At 44.2% G+C, this 16,408-nt stretch overlaps 1 protein-coding gene across 2 annotated transcripts in view; it reads left to right on the top strand.

Moving 5' to 3' along the window:
• The first annotated feature begins 4,484 nt into the window (after positions 1-4,484).
• The window catches only part of ROR1 (receptor tyrosine kinase like orphan receptor 1), a 173,129-nt gene continuing 161,205 nt past the window's right edge, over positions 4,485-16,408 (top strand). For both annotated transcript variants that reach the window (XM_042785516.1, XM_042785523.1), the window contains exon 1: positions 4,485-4,683. In XM_042785516.1, coding sequence (XP_042641450.1) covers positions 4,584-4,683 — 100 coding nt within the window. In that variant the 5' untranslated portion in view covers positions 4,485-4,583. The remainder of the gene's footprint in view (positions 4,684-16,408) is intronic.

Raw genomic sequence — 16,408 nt, forward strand, 5'->3', positions numbered from 1 at the left:
AGATTGAGAGCAGATGTACCACGTATTCCCAAAACGTGTGTTTTAACTTCATTTACGTGCTGTGCTGAACGGTCTTCAAGCCAGGAAGTGATTTAGATTTGCTAATTGCATGCACTTCGGTAGATCTGCAGCTAAAAATAAGTGGTTTGGTTTATAATTTTAAAATGATTTATCCTTTCACGCTGCGTGTAACTAATGGTTAGAAGCTAACTGAAGACTTGGGGAGTCTGCATTTAGTTTCCCCATCTACCACAGACTTCTTTTGTATCTGTAGGCACCCTCCAGGGGTTATCCCCGTGCCCAGCTCAGACGTATCTGGACCTCGCTGACATCTCACTTCATGACAGAACAGACAGACAGATTAAGGAAACACTTTTGTGTTACAGCTAAACAAGCCCAAGGACAGGTTGCTGCCAAAAGCAGTCGTTCAACCGCTCCTTCCCCACCCCTGAACAAGGGTCCCCCTCGCCTTTGCTGGATCGAACACCCCAGCAGCTGTGGGGGAGCTGACCCAGCTGGCTGATCTGGAGGAACATCGCTCTTCCTTTCGCTCATCAGAGGGTTAGTTTTCCACAGGACCAGTTGGCTGAATGGACTCGCCCAGATGAACACAGAGGAAACAAAAGAGATTTTTTTATTGCAGGCAGCTTGCTGTTAGATCAGTTTAGAAGTAACTTGAAATGTCACTTTAGAGGGTCGGGGCAGGCAAGTTTGGGCTGGTGCTGCAGAAATCCTATCCCAGCTGTACAGCCTGACCTTCTCACCGGCATTAGCTCTAGTATTCCTCTATCTAGATGATAAGTGTCAGAACCCTGAGGGCACTCATAGCTCTTAATGACTGACCAGCTTCACCTGAGACCTTCAACCCCACCCTACCCTTGCTCAGGGGCTCTATTTAAGCTCAGCTCTGCCCTTCCTCCTTAGTCCCTGCCTGTGTTATGTTGGAGGACGAGTAGTCTGTAACTCCAACACCCCTGTGCCTGGTTATGGACCCTGCTGGTCTGGTCCCTGACATGTGGACTGACATCCCTGCTTGACCTCAGACCTGTTTTATCACTGTAGACCTGCCTGGCAATCACTGGGCTGTGGCCCAGTGGCTGGAAGGGATCCCGACTTCTAGCTGATTTCTCAGCTTGATCTCAGACTTGCCTCACCGCCACGAACTTGCCTGATGATCTAGACTCTTGGTTGGACCCGGGCCTGCCTTGTTCACCTTGATTAGGGGTAGTGGGACAGGCTCTGGCTTGTGAGATTCGTGCTCTGTTAGATGTAGCACCACTCCAACTCCCGGTCCCTTAATGACCAAAGAGCATTTGCTGTGCCCCGGTGTGGTGGTTTGAACCTGGTTGGCAGCCAAACACCACACAGCCGCTCTCCCACTTGGGAATAGGGGAGGGAATTGGAGGGGTAAAGGGAGACTCGTAGGTTGAGATGAAAACAGTTGAATAATGGTAATAAAATAAAACAGTAATAGAAAGTATAAATGGGCAGTGCACAATGCAATTGCTCACCACCCGCTGACTGATAGCCAGCGCGTTCCTGGCGAGTGATCCCGAAACAGCAAGATCCTGCAATTGCAATCCCAGAAGCGAGAGAGAGCCCCCTCCTTCCTGGCCGCCCCTCCTCTAGGTACTGAGCATGATGCTACATGATATGGAATATTTAATTGTCCAGTTTGGGTGCAGTGCTTTGGCTGTGCTCCCTTCCAGCTTCTTGTACACCTGCACATGGAGATGACATGGGGAGTTGGCGAGTCCTTGAAATCTCAGTAACAACTGAAAACATCAGTGTCTTATCATCATTCTTGTCATACTAAACCCCATACTGAATCCAAACCAGGACACCTGGAAAAAAGGTGGTTTGAGGACCTAAATTGGCAGAAACATCCTCTCTCTGAAGACTGTCAGCTTAGTTTTTGAACTGTCTCAGCTCCTGATTCTTTGTGTCAGAAACAATGTGCAGGGTTGGGAAGACCACGTAGTTGCATGGGGAAGCCAATGGCTGGGTCCTTCCTAATGTTAATTTGAATCAGCTCTGGCTGGTATGGAGGAGCTTGGCTTCCTGGCCGGTTTAAGCTGGCCTAAGCAACTACTGCTGCTGAAAGGGCAGGTTGTGTGTGGCTGTGCAACTACTAGATCTGACACAAAGAATGTATCGGGAACGCATGATTGGGAAAGGGGGGGGAAGGTGGCAGCATGGCTGCCTTCAGCCAGCCGTGAAACTGCATCCTAAGGCTTATTGGAGCAAGGTGGTGAAAAGTCCTGCACCTCGAACAAGGAGCTACTTCATCTAATGGTGCAGAAATTAAAGCCCGCCATGCTGCAAACATGGGCACCCAGGTCCCAGCAACAGTGCCTTCCATGCGTCACATCCAGATCCTGTAACAGCTCTGGCAGTACTGAGCTTGGCTTGCCTCTTCCATTTAACCTATAATTGTATATTGGCCAGTTTTTACTTGTCATTGTCCTCCTTGCTTTGAGGAGGAATATGTGTATGCTTGTATACGTGAGAAGGTGGTTTCAGACCTCAGCCTCCTTCCCTAACACGCAGCCAGATGCTTATCTGGGTTTGTTCCTCCTCTTGAAACTCTATTAGCGTCTGACAAGAAATACAAGATTCATATGGCAGAAAGCAAGCCTGAGAGGGGTGGAATCTCATCTAGCAGGAAGTAAGGAGGAAATTCCTTTAATCTTGTCCTTGTTTCCACTCTGCTTATGAACTTTTTAGTAAACAGTTGCTGACTTTTGAAATCCTAAACCTAATCTAAGCATCCCAGGAATGTGATCATTCTCCTGAATGGAAAGTAGTTATCACTCCTAGTAGCTTCAACCAGTTTTGGCAGTGTCCTTCAACTCCAGCAAAACAGTGTTATCCACTATCAAATCTGCCTGACCACAGTTACAGCTGGGACATAAGGTACGGCGAATTGGTAGTTTGTGTCAGCATGAGGGAACTGCACCCCTCCTGCCCACAGAGCTCCTCTTCCTATCACCAGCGAGAGGGAAGGACAGGTTGGGGTTTGGCTGTAGGCACCATGTCACCAGCCGATCGAGCCCTTGTAAGGAGGCCACAGCTGTGGAGGAAGGACACTCGTGGGGACTGTCCCCAGCCCGGCGTGAGATGTGCGGGAGAACGGGGGAACGTGGGCAGCATTGCAATCCTGCTCTCACCACTTGTGATCTCAGGTAGCATCTATATCTGATTCCTTTTCAAGTAGGGTGACTTTTTTTTTTTAATAAAAGCTAAATTAGGAGCAATTGATATATTAAATATTGATTTCACTATGGCAGAGAGGGTTGAAAATGATTCCTAACGTGCAAACTGGACTTTTGAGTTCCTGGCTGACAGGAAAAGTAGGACTTATCCAGTAAATCTGAAATGTTGTGAGGGGAAAATCAGAAGCTCTTGACCATCAGACAACTGTATGAAGAACAGTTGAGAAATCACTTTTCCACAGTGCTAGTTCTCAGTTTATTTGCTTTGTTTCGATGTAAATGCTCTAAAAAGTAGAATACCACATCCACTGAGCTCAGTGGGACAGACTTGAAATTACACAAAAACAGTCGGCTGCCCTCCCCATTGCCACGGCTGCGGCAGGGCAGTGAGCGATGCCCTTCCTTCCCAGGGGCAGAAGGCGGCCAGCATCAGCCGTGTGCCTCCATCGTGGCTCAGGTGTATGTCGGTAGCTCCCGACCGTTCCCCGTGGGCACTGCCGTGAGCCCCGAGGGCAGCTCTGGCGTGGGGGCAGGCACAGCCTGATCTGCGCTTGAGGTTGTGAGTTGGACACCCTAAGATGGCGGCTTCACCACCTCTCTGCTGGCATGGCGTCCTTTACTTCACGGCCAGGGAAGTCGCTTGGTGAAGTTTGCTGACAAAGTATTCCTGCTCTTATGCGTGATAAGAGACCCGAGGAGATCATGAATGGACGTAGTGAGTAAGAAAAGTGGACTCTGTCTGGAAAAGTGTTTTCCCGCCCGACGTGCAACAATCCCACAGACAGTGTTTCCTGCGTGGCAGACCTTCGGAAAGCATAACGGGGAGGGGAAGGGATGGTAACCGCAGCTGGTGCCTTCATGCTTTGAAAGGGAAGACATGAGGTGGACTCAGCCGTGGGGAGGGGAAGGGGGGAAATTCCCAGAGCTGGGAAAGTCGAGAAGCAGAGGCGCTGGGCGGCTGAGGAAAATGGCGCCGGGCGGGGAAGAGAAGCAGAAGCGAGGCGAGCGCCCCCCTGCGGCGGGCAGGGTGAAAGGGGGTGAGGCGGGAGGCGGCGGTGCGGGCGGGCCAGCAGGGGGCGGTGCTCGGCCGGGCCGTGAGCGGGGCCGGCGGCAAGTGACAAGCGAAGGGGCTGAGGGCGGCGGAGGCGGCGGCCGCCCGCGTTCGCTTCCCCGCCCGCCAGCAAAGCGCAGCCCCGGGGGCGCGGCGTGGGACGGGGCGGCGGCGGCAGGCAGGCAGGCAGGCAGGGAGGGAGGGAGGGAGGGAGGGAGGGAGGGAAGGAAGAATACGCGGCACCCGCAGCGCAGGGCCGGCCCGGGTAAGCCGGCGCTGCGCGGTGGATGTGGGAGTAGCGCGGCGCCGGCTCAGGAATGCAGCAGCCGGGCGGCGGGGACGGGAGCTTCTTGCTGCTCCCGCTGCTCCTGCTGCTGCGTGCGGGCAGCCGGGCGGAGCTGGGGGACGCCACGCAAGGTAAGGGTTGTGCGGAGACGGGTGGCCCGGCTTTTGCCCCGCGGGAGCCTTCCCGTCGCCCGCGGCGGGACGCGAAGGGGGATGATACCGGGGGTGTCTGTGAGGGAGGCCGGGCCCGGGCCCTGAGGCGCCGTGCCCCGGCTGAGGGGGCTGCGCGGCCCCTCCGCCCGCCGGAATGCCCGGCGGCTCCAGCGCTTCCCTGCCTCCCGTTAACGGACGGCGAGTTTTATATTCCATCTGGGTTTAGCTGCTTCGGAAAAAAACCCTGCCAAGCGTTCGGCCGCGTTCGCGGGGAAGTGTAACCGTTCCCAGGCGGTCTCGCTGTTGATACGTGATCGATGGTTCCCGAGGTGCTGTTATCAATGATGACTTGTCCTTTAGCTCCAGCTTCGGGGGATGTTTTGTCATCTCATCGCCCTTATAGTCTTCCCAGAAGGTTTATTTGCTTGTTTGTTGATTTCTTTACGTTAACAATAACCTTAGAGAAAGCCTCTTCCATTTAGTTTTAACGAGTAAGATTAATTTTGCGATCCTTCTGTTTTACTAGGGTTTTGATTTCAGCCTTTTGCAAATGATTTACGTTTAAAGCGTAGTGTAGCACATATATAAAGGGACCTAGATGGAATTAGGCAAGAAGAACTGATTTCTGAGGCCAAGTCAGTAAAAAGCGAGCAGTGCTTTTGGACGCCTGCATGAGAATTTCAGTAAGATTTGGATATTCATGAACTCCCTCTACTTGAAGGTATTTTATGGTGGGTCCTTAAATCACAAGCCACTTATGAAAAGTCCCGGTTGATAGTATGGCCATATTTAGTACTTAAAGAAGGGAAAAAGGTGAACACTAAAGAGGTGGAGCTGATGAGTTTAAATACTTAACAGTTCAGAACTCAAAAAAGCAGTGGTTATAAAGCCTCTAACCCTTACAGATACTGTAAGATAACTGCCTTTAAAAAGTCAGTCGCAGCTACCAGATACAACACCCTTGTCGTGTGCCTGTGCATGAATTTTTCTCTGTGTTTCCCTAAAGATGCCATTACCGGGGTCTGTGTTAGGTAGTGGATCTGTTTGAATGACTTCCAGGTATCACAGTGCGACTCTGTTGGACATGGGAGCCTCCTGATGCAGATTCAATTGCTGGATGATGTTCTAGTTTAGGGTGGGAATTCTCTATGACATCTCAATGGGAAGATTTTCAAATGTTGTTTTCTAATGTCTCTAGGGAATGTGCTATGTGCTTAACAAATAGCTGTATTTTTAAAAGCTGGGGGGGAGGGGGGGGGCAAGACAGGGCATAGTTTTTCCTGTTTTTCAGATAATTTCAAAACCTTAGGCTTATAATACAAAATTTTTTAGGTTTCAAAGAGATTGGAGGGGAAAAACCCCTCACAAACGTAAAGCAACTGATCACATTGGGTCTAAAACTGGCCATTTTTTATTTACTGTGAGGAGTTCTGGGCAGTATCTTTCATTATATGAATTTACCTTTATGTATGACTATTAATATAGTCATTATGCACAATTACTCTGCACAGTGAAATATTTTCTATGTTTTAACTGATACCTTTGGCAAAAACAGTGTTGACTTATGGGCAGATCAAGTGATTTATTTATCGTTTTATAGAGAGATATCTATCACATATGTTATAACCACATACTACATTTTCCCCAAAATTTGTTAAAAATTCAGGTTTTGTAGAAGAATAAGGGAACCTGAACATCTAACACTCTAATTAAAAAAAAAAAACAAAACCAAAACCAAACAAACAAACCACCAAACAACCCAAAACCTATTACAAAGTGTTTTACAAATTTCTTTTAGATAACTGTAGTGGCTGGGTAAATAGATTTTTCTCGATCAGAAACCCAACTAACCAAACAAAACCCTTCAATCTCTACCCTTTTACCTTCATATTTTTCAAAAAGAGAGAATATGGACCACTGAGTAAGTAAAAGATTTTTTTTTTTTTTTTTTCTCTCCCCAGTCATGTCAAATAAAGACTGCAGTGAAAATCCATCTCTGGTAGTAGCCTAACTTCTACTACCAGAAAAGATGGGCTGGGAGTCCAAGATCTGAGAGTCTAACACAATGCAAATATTGAAGAGTAGTTTGGGCTCTTAGCTCCCCGAGGTCCAGAAGGATCAGAGCCTCATTGTGCTGCGCTTGGTCCAAACATCTGTGAAGACATGACTCCCACTCCAGAGACTTCCCAGTTTGACACACTGATCCAGTAAACGTATACAGATGTGCACAAACGGCCTCATGTGAGTAGGCTGATGCAGCTCAGTAGGACCAGTCAGATGTGTATCTGCTTGGAGGCCAGGAACCTCCACAGCTATTGTCACATCTCTCTTGGGGGGATTATTACCAGGTCATCCGTTTAGTTGAGATATTGTCAACTGACCCAAACTGTTTTGCTGTGTTGCCTTCCAAAAGCTCTTTTTTGCCTTTTCCTCTTCACTTTTTCCCCTGTCTCCTGCTGCTTCCTTTTTGTCAATGACCTTTCCTTGTAGAGAGCAAAACAAAACAAAAAGCGCATTTTCTTTTGTACATTCATGCTGTCTTAATGCCTGCTCTTCCCAAGGGTGCTCACAGGCTGGCCCAAGTGTTATGAATAAAACCCCATAGTTAATATAAGTTACAGGCATTCTCCAACTTGGATGTTTGTTCATTCTTTGCAGTATCTGACTATGGATACTACCAGTTCAGCTTTATTGTTATTATTCCCTATCATGTAACTTTGTGAAGAGTCACAATGGAAGAATTGTGAATAGTATAAAAGCATTTTGAAAGCATATGGTAAATCCACAGATCTCTAGATTATGTTTTAGATTATAGGGGGTACTGTTGATTTCTTTGAAAGTTACCTCTTGTGAGATAAAGTTCCACAGCTCTTGATTAGTCCCTGTAATACCTTGGTGGTTAATTGTTTCGTCCATAGGTCAACAGGCTGCTTTTCCAGCCAGTATCCACTTATGAGTTTACAAACAAACAAAATGCTTTTGTTGCCTTAAGCCTGTAAGAGGATGAGAGTAGATGTCACTGTTTGACTTACCATGATTGTAGTCTCGCACTTCTTGGCAAAAGTTGCTTGAAGTATCAGCAAATTATCTTCAAGAATAATTTCTTTGTTTCTATAATTAACATCTGCTGAAACTGCTGTGTTGGTTGTGTACACGCAGGAACTTTTAGGTTAAAGCATTGCAAATGAGATTGGGCAGGAGGATGCTTTAAAGCTTGTGTATGGATTTTAAATACAAATACATAAATGTAGGCAAAGAGGGGGGAAAAAAAAAGAAGCTTCCCTGAGGTGTGACACTAGATACCACTCTTTGGAAAAACATGTAGAAATGCAGCAGTCTTCTGAGACTCAAAAGAGTACCTCAGAGTTGAAAAACCTTTTAAAAAGTCTCTTAACTAAATGCAGCTGCTTTCCACATAGCAATTGTCTTGCAAGCCAGAAATATCTAGAAAGTTAACTAATACAAAATAAAAAGTGTAAGCCTTCTCTTCCCCAAGCCCTGGAATCCTCCGTTGCAAATTTGATGTTCACACAATTGTGCATATTTTTGCAATTTTGTATCTTAAAAAACAACTTTAGTAATATCGTAGACTGTGACCTGCAGTTATTTTTGGCTGCAAAGTCATGTGTTTTATCTACTGTTTCAGTGTGATATTCTCATCTTGCTGTAGATACCCAAGTAATATGTGCTGGTACTTCACTGGTGAAGTTGCTCTCTGCACCAAAAGAAATGAGGCAGCCTATGTCAGGGCTTGGCAAAGCTGGGAGCTCTCACACCCAGCCCTGCGTAGGTAGAAATGGGCAGTGATAATGCAGCTTGCATTTTAACAGTGACTCCTATGTATTGAAACACTTAAATGAATATCAGATGAAGCTATTTTATTGTTAAGATGCTATCGTTGATCCAAGTTTCTGCTTTTAAAAATTAGTCAACTGGGACTGTTGTCTTATAATATTCTCTTGCACTTGAAAGCAGGGGGAAGGTTTAAATGAAATGTGAATCTTGTTACATGGTAGGAAACAGCTTCTAGTAGTAAGAGTAGTACAGCACTGGGAGGGTGGTGGAACCAACTCCCTAAATCACAGCTGAATGAAATTTTGGGTTGATTTGGGCTGGGGCAGCAGTCGAATAGGTAAGAGACTTTGTAGGGATGCTTCTATCCTGGTTTCTTTTTCATTTTAATCATAGAGATACTGAAAGTCAATGAATCTGCTCATTTATAAATGCAACAAGAGTGAAATTAATAAATGAGAGCAATTGTCTATGATTCTTTGGAAAGAATAACAAAATACTGGTGCTAGCTGAAGGATGCTTCTGTAGGTTCAGTGTTTCCAGTTTTACATACTTTATGGTAAATGAGGAGCGCTCTAAAATTCCTGAAGTTCTACATTTGGTGTAAAATTTCATTTGGTCAGGTGCTGCAGAAAAAGTTGTATTTTTTTTCTGTCTCTTTACAAGCAGAGTCACTGCCCCCTCCCCCCAAGAATGAGGCATATGGAAAGCTTGGTCATGTTTAAGGTCTTTTAGTTGGGCTGAAATGACAGAATACATAAAAAAGCTATGAAGTTTGCTGTGGTGAAAAAATTGAGTAATTTCAGCTCAAAATAGATACCACTAGTGTGCTATGTAGTAATAAAGCTCTAAATATTACTGTTGTTTACTACCAAAGTTCTTTTAGGTCCTCTTGGGAATATAATGTAATATAAAAGAACTTGCGTACATTTGGAATCTAATGCAATGTGATATGGAAAATGGTGCTCTGCCAAAGTCAGACAGCTTGGGAAGAAGTAGCTTTAGAAAGGAACCCTTTAGTGAGGGAAAGCAATAACGCAGGCTTCTCAGCATACTTCCATGCCAGCATCCTGTAGTGAGGCAGATTGCTTTCCAGGATCTCCTCCTGAAGTGGAGACATTGGAGTGCCACTGTTTCCAAGTAAATCTGCAGAGCAGTATATGAAAGGAAATGGCTAGTGACGTGTGAAAAGAATCCCTGGTGCATATTGCTGGGATGGACACAAATTTGGAGGATGATTAGTTTGATATGATTCCTGAAGAATCACGCAGAATGGTCACCGACAGGAACAGAGAGCCGCATCGCTCCCATTGAGGAGGAACTAATCGGTGTAAATTAATTGTGGGGCCACTACTGTGTTTCAGCAGTGCTGTGTACAATGCTAGGCTTTTTCTAATGTATTTCAACAAGTCATTAGTTGGAGTTCATGCTGAAGGCATGAAATAGGCTCTAAAGCAGAAGAAAGCCTAGGTCAAGTCTGCTTTGTAACTTCTACTGAGTTCCATGGAGCAATTGTGTCCTTTTAACAAAATCCCTTCAGAGAGCTGCATGGAGGCTCTGGCTGTGTTTGATCAGTGAGGTGCCTGTAGCACCTCCTGTACTGTAGCCACCTTCACAGGAGGTTGAAGACCAACAAAAAAGGGTCTCTTGGGGGAGGTATGCGGTATCGCTGATGTTGACAAGGTCTGGGCAGCCGGTCCCCGTCGGCTGGATCAGGACAGTCACCTGGCAGCTCAGTGCTGGTCCAGGCATGGCTTAGCCCACCCAGGCCTTCCTGCTGTCGCGTTGGAGGCAAGGAGCCTGGGCACATTTATGGTGCTTTGGGAATGTTGAAGGGAGAGGAGATTTGTCTGGCCTTGGTGTCAGGGAAAGTTTAAAAAAAAAAAAAAAAAAGTAATGAGGCAAGTCACCATATGTAGAGGCAAGACACACTCCTCCTAAAGAGTTTGAGCAAAAGTGCTGGTAACTTTGTGCAGATGTTGCATGTTTTTTATAACTGCTGCTGATGCCCTGTTCTGCGTTGTGTTGTACGAAGACATGCTTTCACTCAGTAACAGATATTTGGGACTAGGTTTACGTTAAGACTTAGCCATCCCAACATGCAATGGTAAATTTTCATAACTAGATGAGTTCTTGAGAAAACAGTTAGTGGAGGCCCCGGTGGAAGCCTGCATTTTATTAAAAGCTTTTTTTCAAACTGGTCAGGTCATATGTTGAAACTGATACTTCACGATGGCTTCCTGTGACCTTCTGCTCCTTTCCTCCAAGGGGTGTCAGTTGTGCGTACTCCTGTCCTGTTCCCAGATGCTCTGTTCTGCTGCAGCAAAGGTCTGAACATCTGCTCCACGCAGCTCTGGGAAAGAAACGGAGTGGTAGAGCTCAGCGTCGGAGCACAGCAGCAGGCCATGGGAAATAGAAAGATCAGAGATAAGCAAGGAAAAATGTTCGGCAACTTTATAGCCTCATCGTACATTCTCTCCAGAGACTGGAAATATATGAGGGTATGCTTTTCTTCCCCTTAGAACTTGTCTTTGGAAGGATATGCACTTCCAGATTCACAGTGTGAGCATTCCTCTTGAGACAGCTATTTTGTCCTCCTCTGAAGGAGGTGGCACAGTCCCTCCAGAAGATGCATAAGTCCTTCAAAGGACTGATGGTGCAGGTGTCATGTGCTGCCTGAGAGTGTCCACATTGTGACTGGTCAATACAGAACATAATGGCTACTTATTCAGCGAAACCATGTGCTTAGGTGCTGAGAATACATGCTGGAGAAGGAGGATTTTATGATCTGTGTGGCCTTATTTTCAAGTCATGAGGACCTTGAGCTCTTACCATGTTTACTTGGGAGATCTGAGCACTTCTCAAAATCTCAGCGGAAAGGGCATAGGGTGCAGATCGGCACAAATGCTTCAAAAACCTGGTCAGGAGAAATGAAGCTGCTTGAGATGACACAGTGAGTGAGACATTTTACTAGAACCCTTTTTAAATTACATCTGGTACTTCATCTCTTCTCATTGGGCTAATACCGCTTTGAAAAGAACCTGTCTCTGTATTTCAGTCTCCTCACCACATCTAGGTAAAAGGCAGGAACAGCATTTGTAGAGAAAAATGCTTTCATTAGCCCAGCTGACCAAGCTTTTGAATGGGTTTAGACCTGAGAGTGGACCCTAATAAGGCCTACTAACAACACCATCACCCGTCCTTGTTTCTTTAAATTGTTACAACTATGTAACTACCATTATTTGAAAAATAACGGCAATGCTTCCAGTAGTACATAGATTAATCTGTGCTAGGCAGAGGTGGCAGGTTAATATTTTGTTCTGTTTTCATCTAAGCATTTCCTTTAGCACTAGCGTAATAGAAAAGTTACAATGACACTTGCTATGTTAAAGTATTTTCAATTAAAGTGACTTTTCCATCATCTTCCAGAGAGCTTTAGTCTGATTTTTGAACAGAATGTAAGTGTCTGATGATAGGATTGTTCTTCCTGAAGGCTTTGGTTTAAAAGCAGGGATGTAAAGGTGGTAATGTACGTATCAGGATTCTTGGGTAATAAAAAAGTACCGGGATGGTAGAATGAATTGCAGAGTGTGGTGCCAAGGCTGGGCTGATGGACATCCCAGAAAGTTTGAAGCACATACAGTAAGGGCACAGGAGTCTCGATGTTCTCCAAGGACAGTCTGTTGGTTGTGGTGAGCACTTCTCTTTATTCTTTCTTAGACTTGGTACCAGCTTTTGTTACACAACATTATGCACTGGGTATGCTTGGATAATTTAAAACAGCTTGCCAGAGACATTTTGTTGCAAATATGAACATGTTATGGAACTGCTAATTGTTGAAGTCCTTGAGATAGTCAGACATCTGGAAAAAAACAGAAAGAATTAGTCTCGACTCAGTATACCCTGTGAGGTCAGGTGGGTGTATTCCTGACCTTCTTTCACTACAAATTGAAAGGAGTTTGAATGTTTTCAGAGGATTCTTGTATTTGCTGAAGCTTTTAAGTTTTCATCCCACTTGCAGAAAAAATTATCTATGCTTGTGTTCATTATTTCTCTGAGCTACAATGTGAGTGGTAAGTCACCTTTTTGATTTGGTTGGAGGAGGAGAAAGGCTGTGTTGTAATGCTGTTGTGTTTGCAGCAGCAGCTGAATAAAATGTATCAGCCTGTCTCACTACCCCAGCACCTGTACCTTTGAACATTTGTGGAATAGTTAACTTGGAGAGGGATTTTGTTTTCTTTCCATTGAATTCAATTTCAGTAAGTCTGTCCTCAAAGATAAGTTTGCGTACACAGAGTGGTCTCTAGCAGAAGCCACAAGCTTGACCAAATGACCAAAAACAAACAAACAAACAAAAAAAACAAAACAAAAAAAAAAAATCAATGTTAGAACTAAGATTAAATCTGGTTTTGATCAAGTGAGGTCCACTTTGCAAAACTTCTGTTTCCTCACCTTTCTCTTAAGGGAGAGGTACTCACTTTATTGTACAGTGAATATCACTCTCATTTGTGACACCTTCATAGAGTTATTGTATAATTGAGTGCTGTGGAATCTACACTGTATTTACAACAGTTTTTGCCTCTCCCAGTTTTTCCTGTAAGAGGTCAGTTATCATGGTTGAACATCTCTTCTCCAAAATTAACTTGGCTTCAAATAAAAGGAAGTATCTTTGTAATTGTTTTGTTTACTCTGAAATATTTGATGTGCTGTATAAGTAACAAGCATTTTGTACATTTTAGGCTTTAATTTTATTTTATATGTTAATTATTCATTCCATATGTTCTGATATTTTTTTTTTCCTTTTTAAAATACATTCTCTCTCTGTGAATTTAGTGAAAGTTTGTAGCGTGATGGAGACATCTCTTTTTCCAGAACAAGCTGAGTGTGGAAAGCACCATGTTGAGCTCTACTTTCAGTGTGTTCCACCTACAATGACAAGAGATCATTTAATTCCCAGCTGATTGTCAGGGAAATGGATTTATGTCATTAAACGCTTTCAAAAGACCACAGAATAGTGCTAGGTGGGTTTTTGCTTCTGACTATTGGCTTATTATTCTAGTGCCTTGAATCATTTTCTCTTCCTACATTTAAAGCTCTTCTCCAAATGAAAAAAAAAAAAAAAGGTTCCCAGTTTTGATTTGTGCACCCTTTGCTTTTTTTATGAAGAGTAGAAGCACAGAGCTCCCCCGAGAGTTGAGTAGCCCTGGAGGGCTGGTAATATCCCACAGCTGAGAAGCTGGCAGCAAGACAGACGCTGGTAATTAGAAGTGAAAATGTGGTAGTTTAGAAGTAACTATCAGCCAAGAATTAAATCTGAAATTCTAAGTGGGTTCTTCCTTTGTTCAGGCCCTGTCTGGGCTTTTGATAGGTTTTGCTGTTTCTGGACAGGAGAATTGCTTTTGCTCTAATTAGCCATATGCCAGAAGTCCTCCCAGAAGCTCCAGCTGGTGCAAAGCTGGTCCACTTCTAGCTGGTAGATGCTCATGAGACTTGAGCCTTTTCATTGATTTCCTTTTAATATCTGGGGCAACTTAGTAGTGTTGCTGATGCTTTTTACAGCTCGGAATGGTCCAGAGATGTGGTTTGAGAGCATGATCATTTTGCCCTGTATTGCATCAAGCAGTTATGATTAACTTGGGAATGCTGGGCTGCTGGCATCTCTGAGGTTGAAACACTTCATGTTCACGATAGGATGTTTTTGAACTGAGGGCCCCTTACTTTTAAACTCACTTTTCTTGGCAGTCTGTCAGAGCCCAAGTCTGGCAACCTTTGTGAGATGCAACAAGCCTCACTTATTTTAGTTATTGGTCTGTCACTGTGTTTTTAATTTACTGTAATTTAATAACTGACACAATGCTGGAATAAATAAATGGGCTGTGAACATTGACATAGACTTTGGAAGTCCAGCTCAGGGCAAGATTTAGCTTTTAATTAACACTGTCCATGAGATTTATTGTTAAAATTGTATCCTTTTAAGTAAGTAAATCTGAAGTTGAGTAAGAGATGAATAATTGAAACCTGGTGTGGGATAACAGAATACATTCTGGTGCGTGCTGTAGTGGAGCACAGCACCTTCCCCAGCAGAGCGAGTGGAGACCATCATCACTCTGGCCTCTGTTTCCTCTAAGTTATGGGTCGTTCCACTGCTGGGCCATAAGATGGATGTTGTCATTATCTCTTCCTTTATTTTTCCTGTGTACGATATGTTATTATATATTGAAAACCACATGTTCTTCACGACATTCAGAACAGTAGTATTTTACTTGTGTATAAACCAGATTTTCAGTACAGCAAAGAGCTTTAGGAAGGCCTTCAGATGCTCAGCTAAAAAGAGGTGAGGGGTTTTTGCTTCTTTTGGCCCCTGCTGCTATGTAAATTCTCCCAAAAGAGGCCCAGGCAAGGGAAGAAGCTGTAAAGGCATCCTCTCACTATAGAGGACTCTTAATCATTAGCAAAATTCTAATTCATCAGGGATCAAAAGAAGATGTTCTCCTGATTTTCTTCTGTTATATAGGGGGAGATACCTGATTTGCCGTTTTTCCTTTGAGAGTCTCTTTGTAGGATGTGATTTATGCTCTTGCATTTTAGTTTTGTGATTTATATATTTTTTTAAACACACAATCTTCTTTTAAATCTTAATGAGTATTTCTGACTCTTATGACTGGTTGTGTAGTGAACCCTGAGCAGTAGTAAAAGGTTCACAAAACTTGAGAATACTATATGTACAGAAATTTGAAGTTCCATACGGTCTCATCTTAAGATCTTTGGTCTCCTTCTTTTCATAGCAACGAATAGGGTGCAGATATGAGGAGCTCTGTAATCAGCCCTTTTCGTTTCAGGCTGAAAATCGACAGGGAAGGTCAAAGGCAGACTGATTTGCTTTTGGTTTATTTTGTTGGTTGTGCTATTCAGGGTGAGACAGATTAGGTTGGACGTTAAGCTAACTGTCCCATTCCTTTCTTCCTGAACTGGTTTTAATGGGGAACCGGATTTGGCAGTGGTCAGACTTGTGTCTCTCGTTTCAAAATCTATGTATCTGTGAAGGTCCTAAAAGTTCTGGGGGAGTTCTTTGATCTGTCTTGAAAATTTAAGAAGTTGATAGTTGATACTGGGGGGAAGGAGAAAAAAGTCTTCTCAGTGTCAATAGCAGGTAAAGTTCATCTTTATTGAACAAATTCACTGAAAGAGAGGCTATCTGCAAACTCACTGCTTTCCCTTGCCGTAAGGCTCGTGATTGGGTAATAAAATCTCCTGGTGAGTGCCCCAAGTGGAAGTGGCTCCTGTAAATGTGCGACCTTTACATGGATTTTGGGGAACCTGAACATCGAAGTTTGCTCTGTCGTCACTCGTGGGGCCTGCTCAGTTCTCTCGTTTGAGGTCACTCTGAAGACTCTGGGTTTGGAGCTCTTAAGCAGTGGGTGAATTTTTTTGGCCTGTGTTATGTTTATCACTGGGTACCGCTGGTATAACGGTCCCATGGGGGTCCAAGAGCAGTTCCCTTTTTCAAGAAGATTTTGACTGAATGCAGAGCAAATGTCTTAACTGTCATTGTTCTTCCTGCTGTGTCAGTAAATGACTGAAACTGTTGCCTCAGGCATTGCAGACCATCCCACAAGGGTCACAGCAGGGAGACCAATGCTATCACTGCCTTTGGTTTGGGAAAATTGCAGTGCGTAGGGTTCTGCACAGCTTTGTACATTAGATATGTTGTTTGGTGTTTTTTTTTTTTGTTGTTTTTTTTTTTTTTTTTTGTCAGCTCTACAGAAATCCCCTACCCAAACCCTGTAATTGTCATATGTTCTGTTACACTATTCCCCCTGCCAGTTATTATCTCCCAAGATTATCAAGGGTAACTTCACATGGACTAATTGTAATAACTGAAAAGGCCTAAGGGGAAGAATTCTGTCTCGAC

This window comes from Tyto alba, unplaced genomic scaffold (genome assembly GCF_018691265.1).
Source record: "Tyto alba isolate M040663 unplaced genomic scaffold, T.alba_DEE_v4.0 Super-Scaffold_1000006, whole genome shotgun sequence".
NCBI lineage: Eukaryota > Metazoa > Chordata > Aves > Strigiformes > Tytonidae > Tyto > Tyto alba.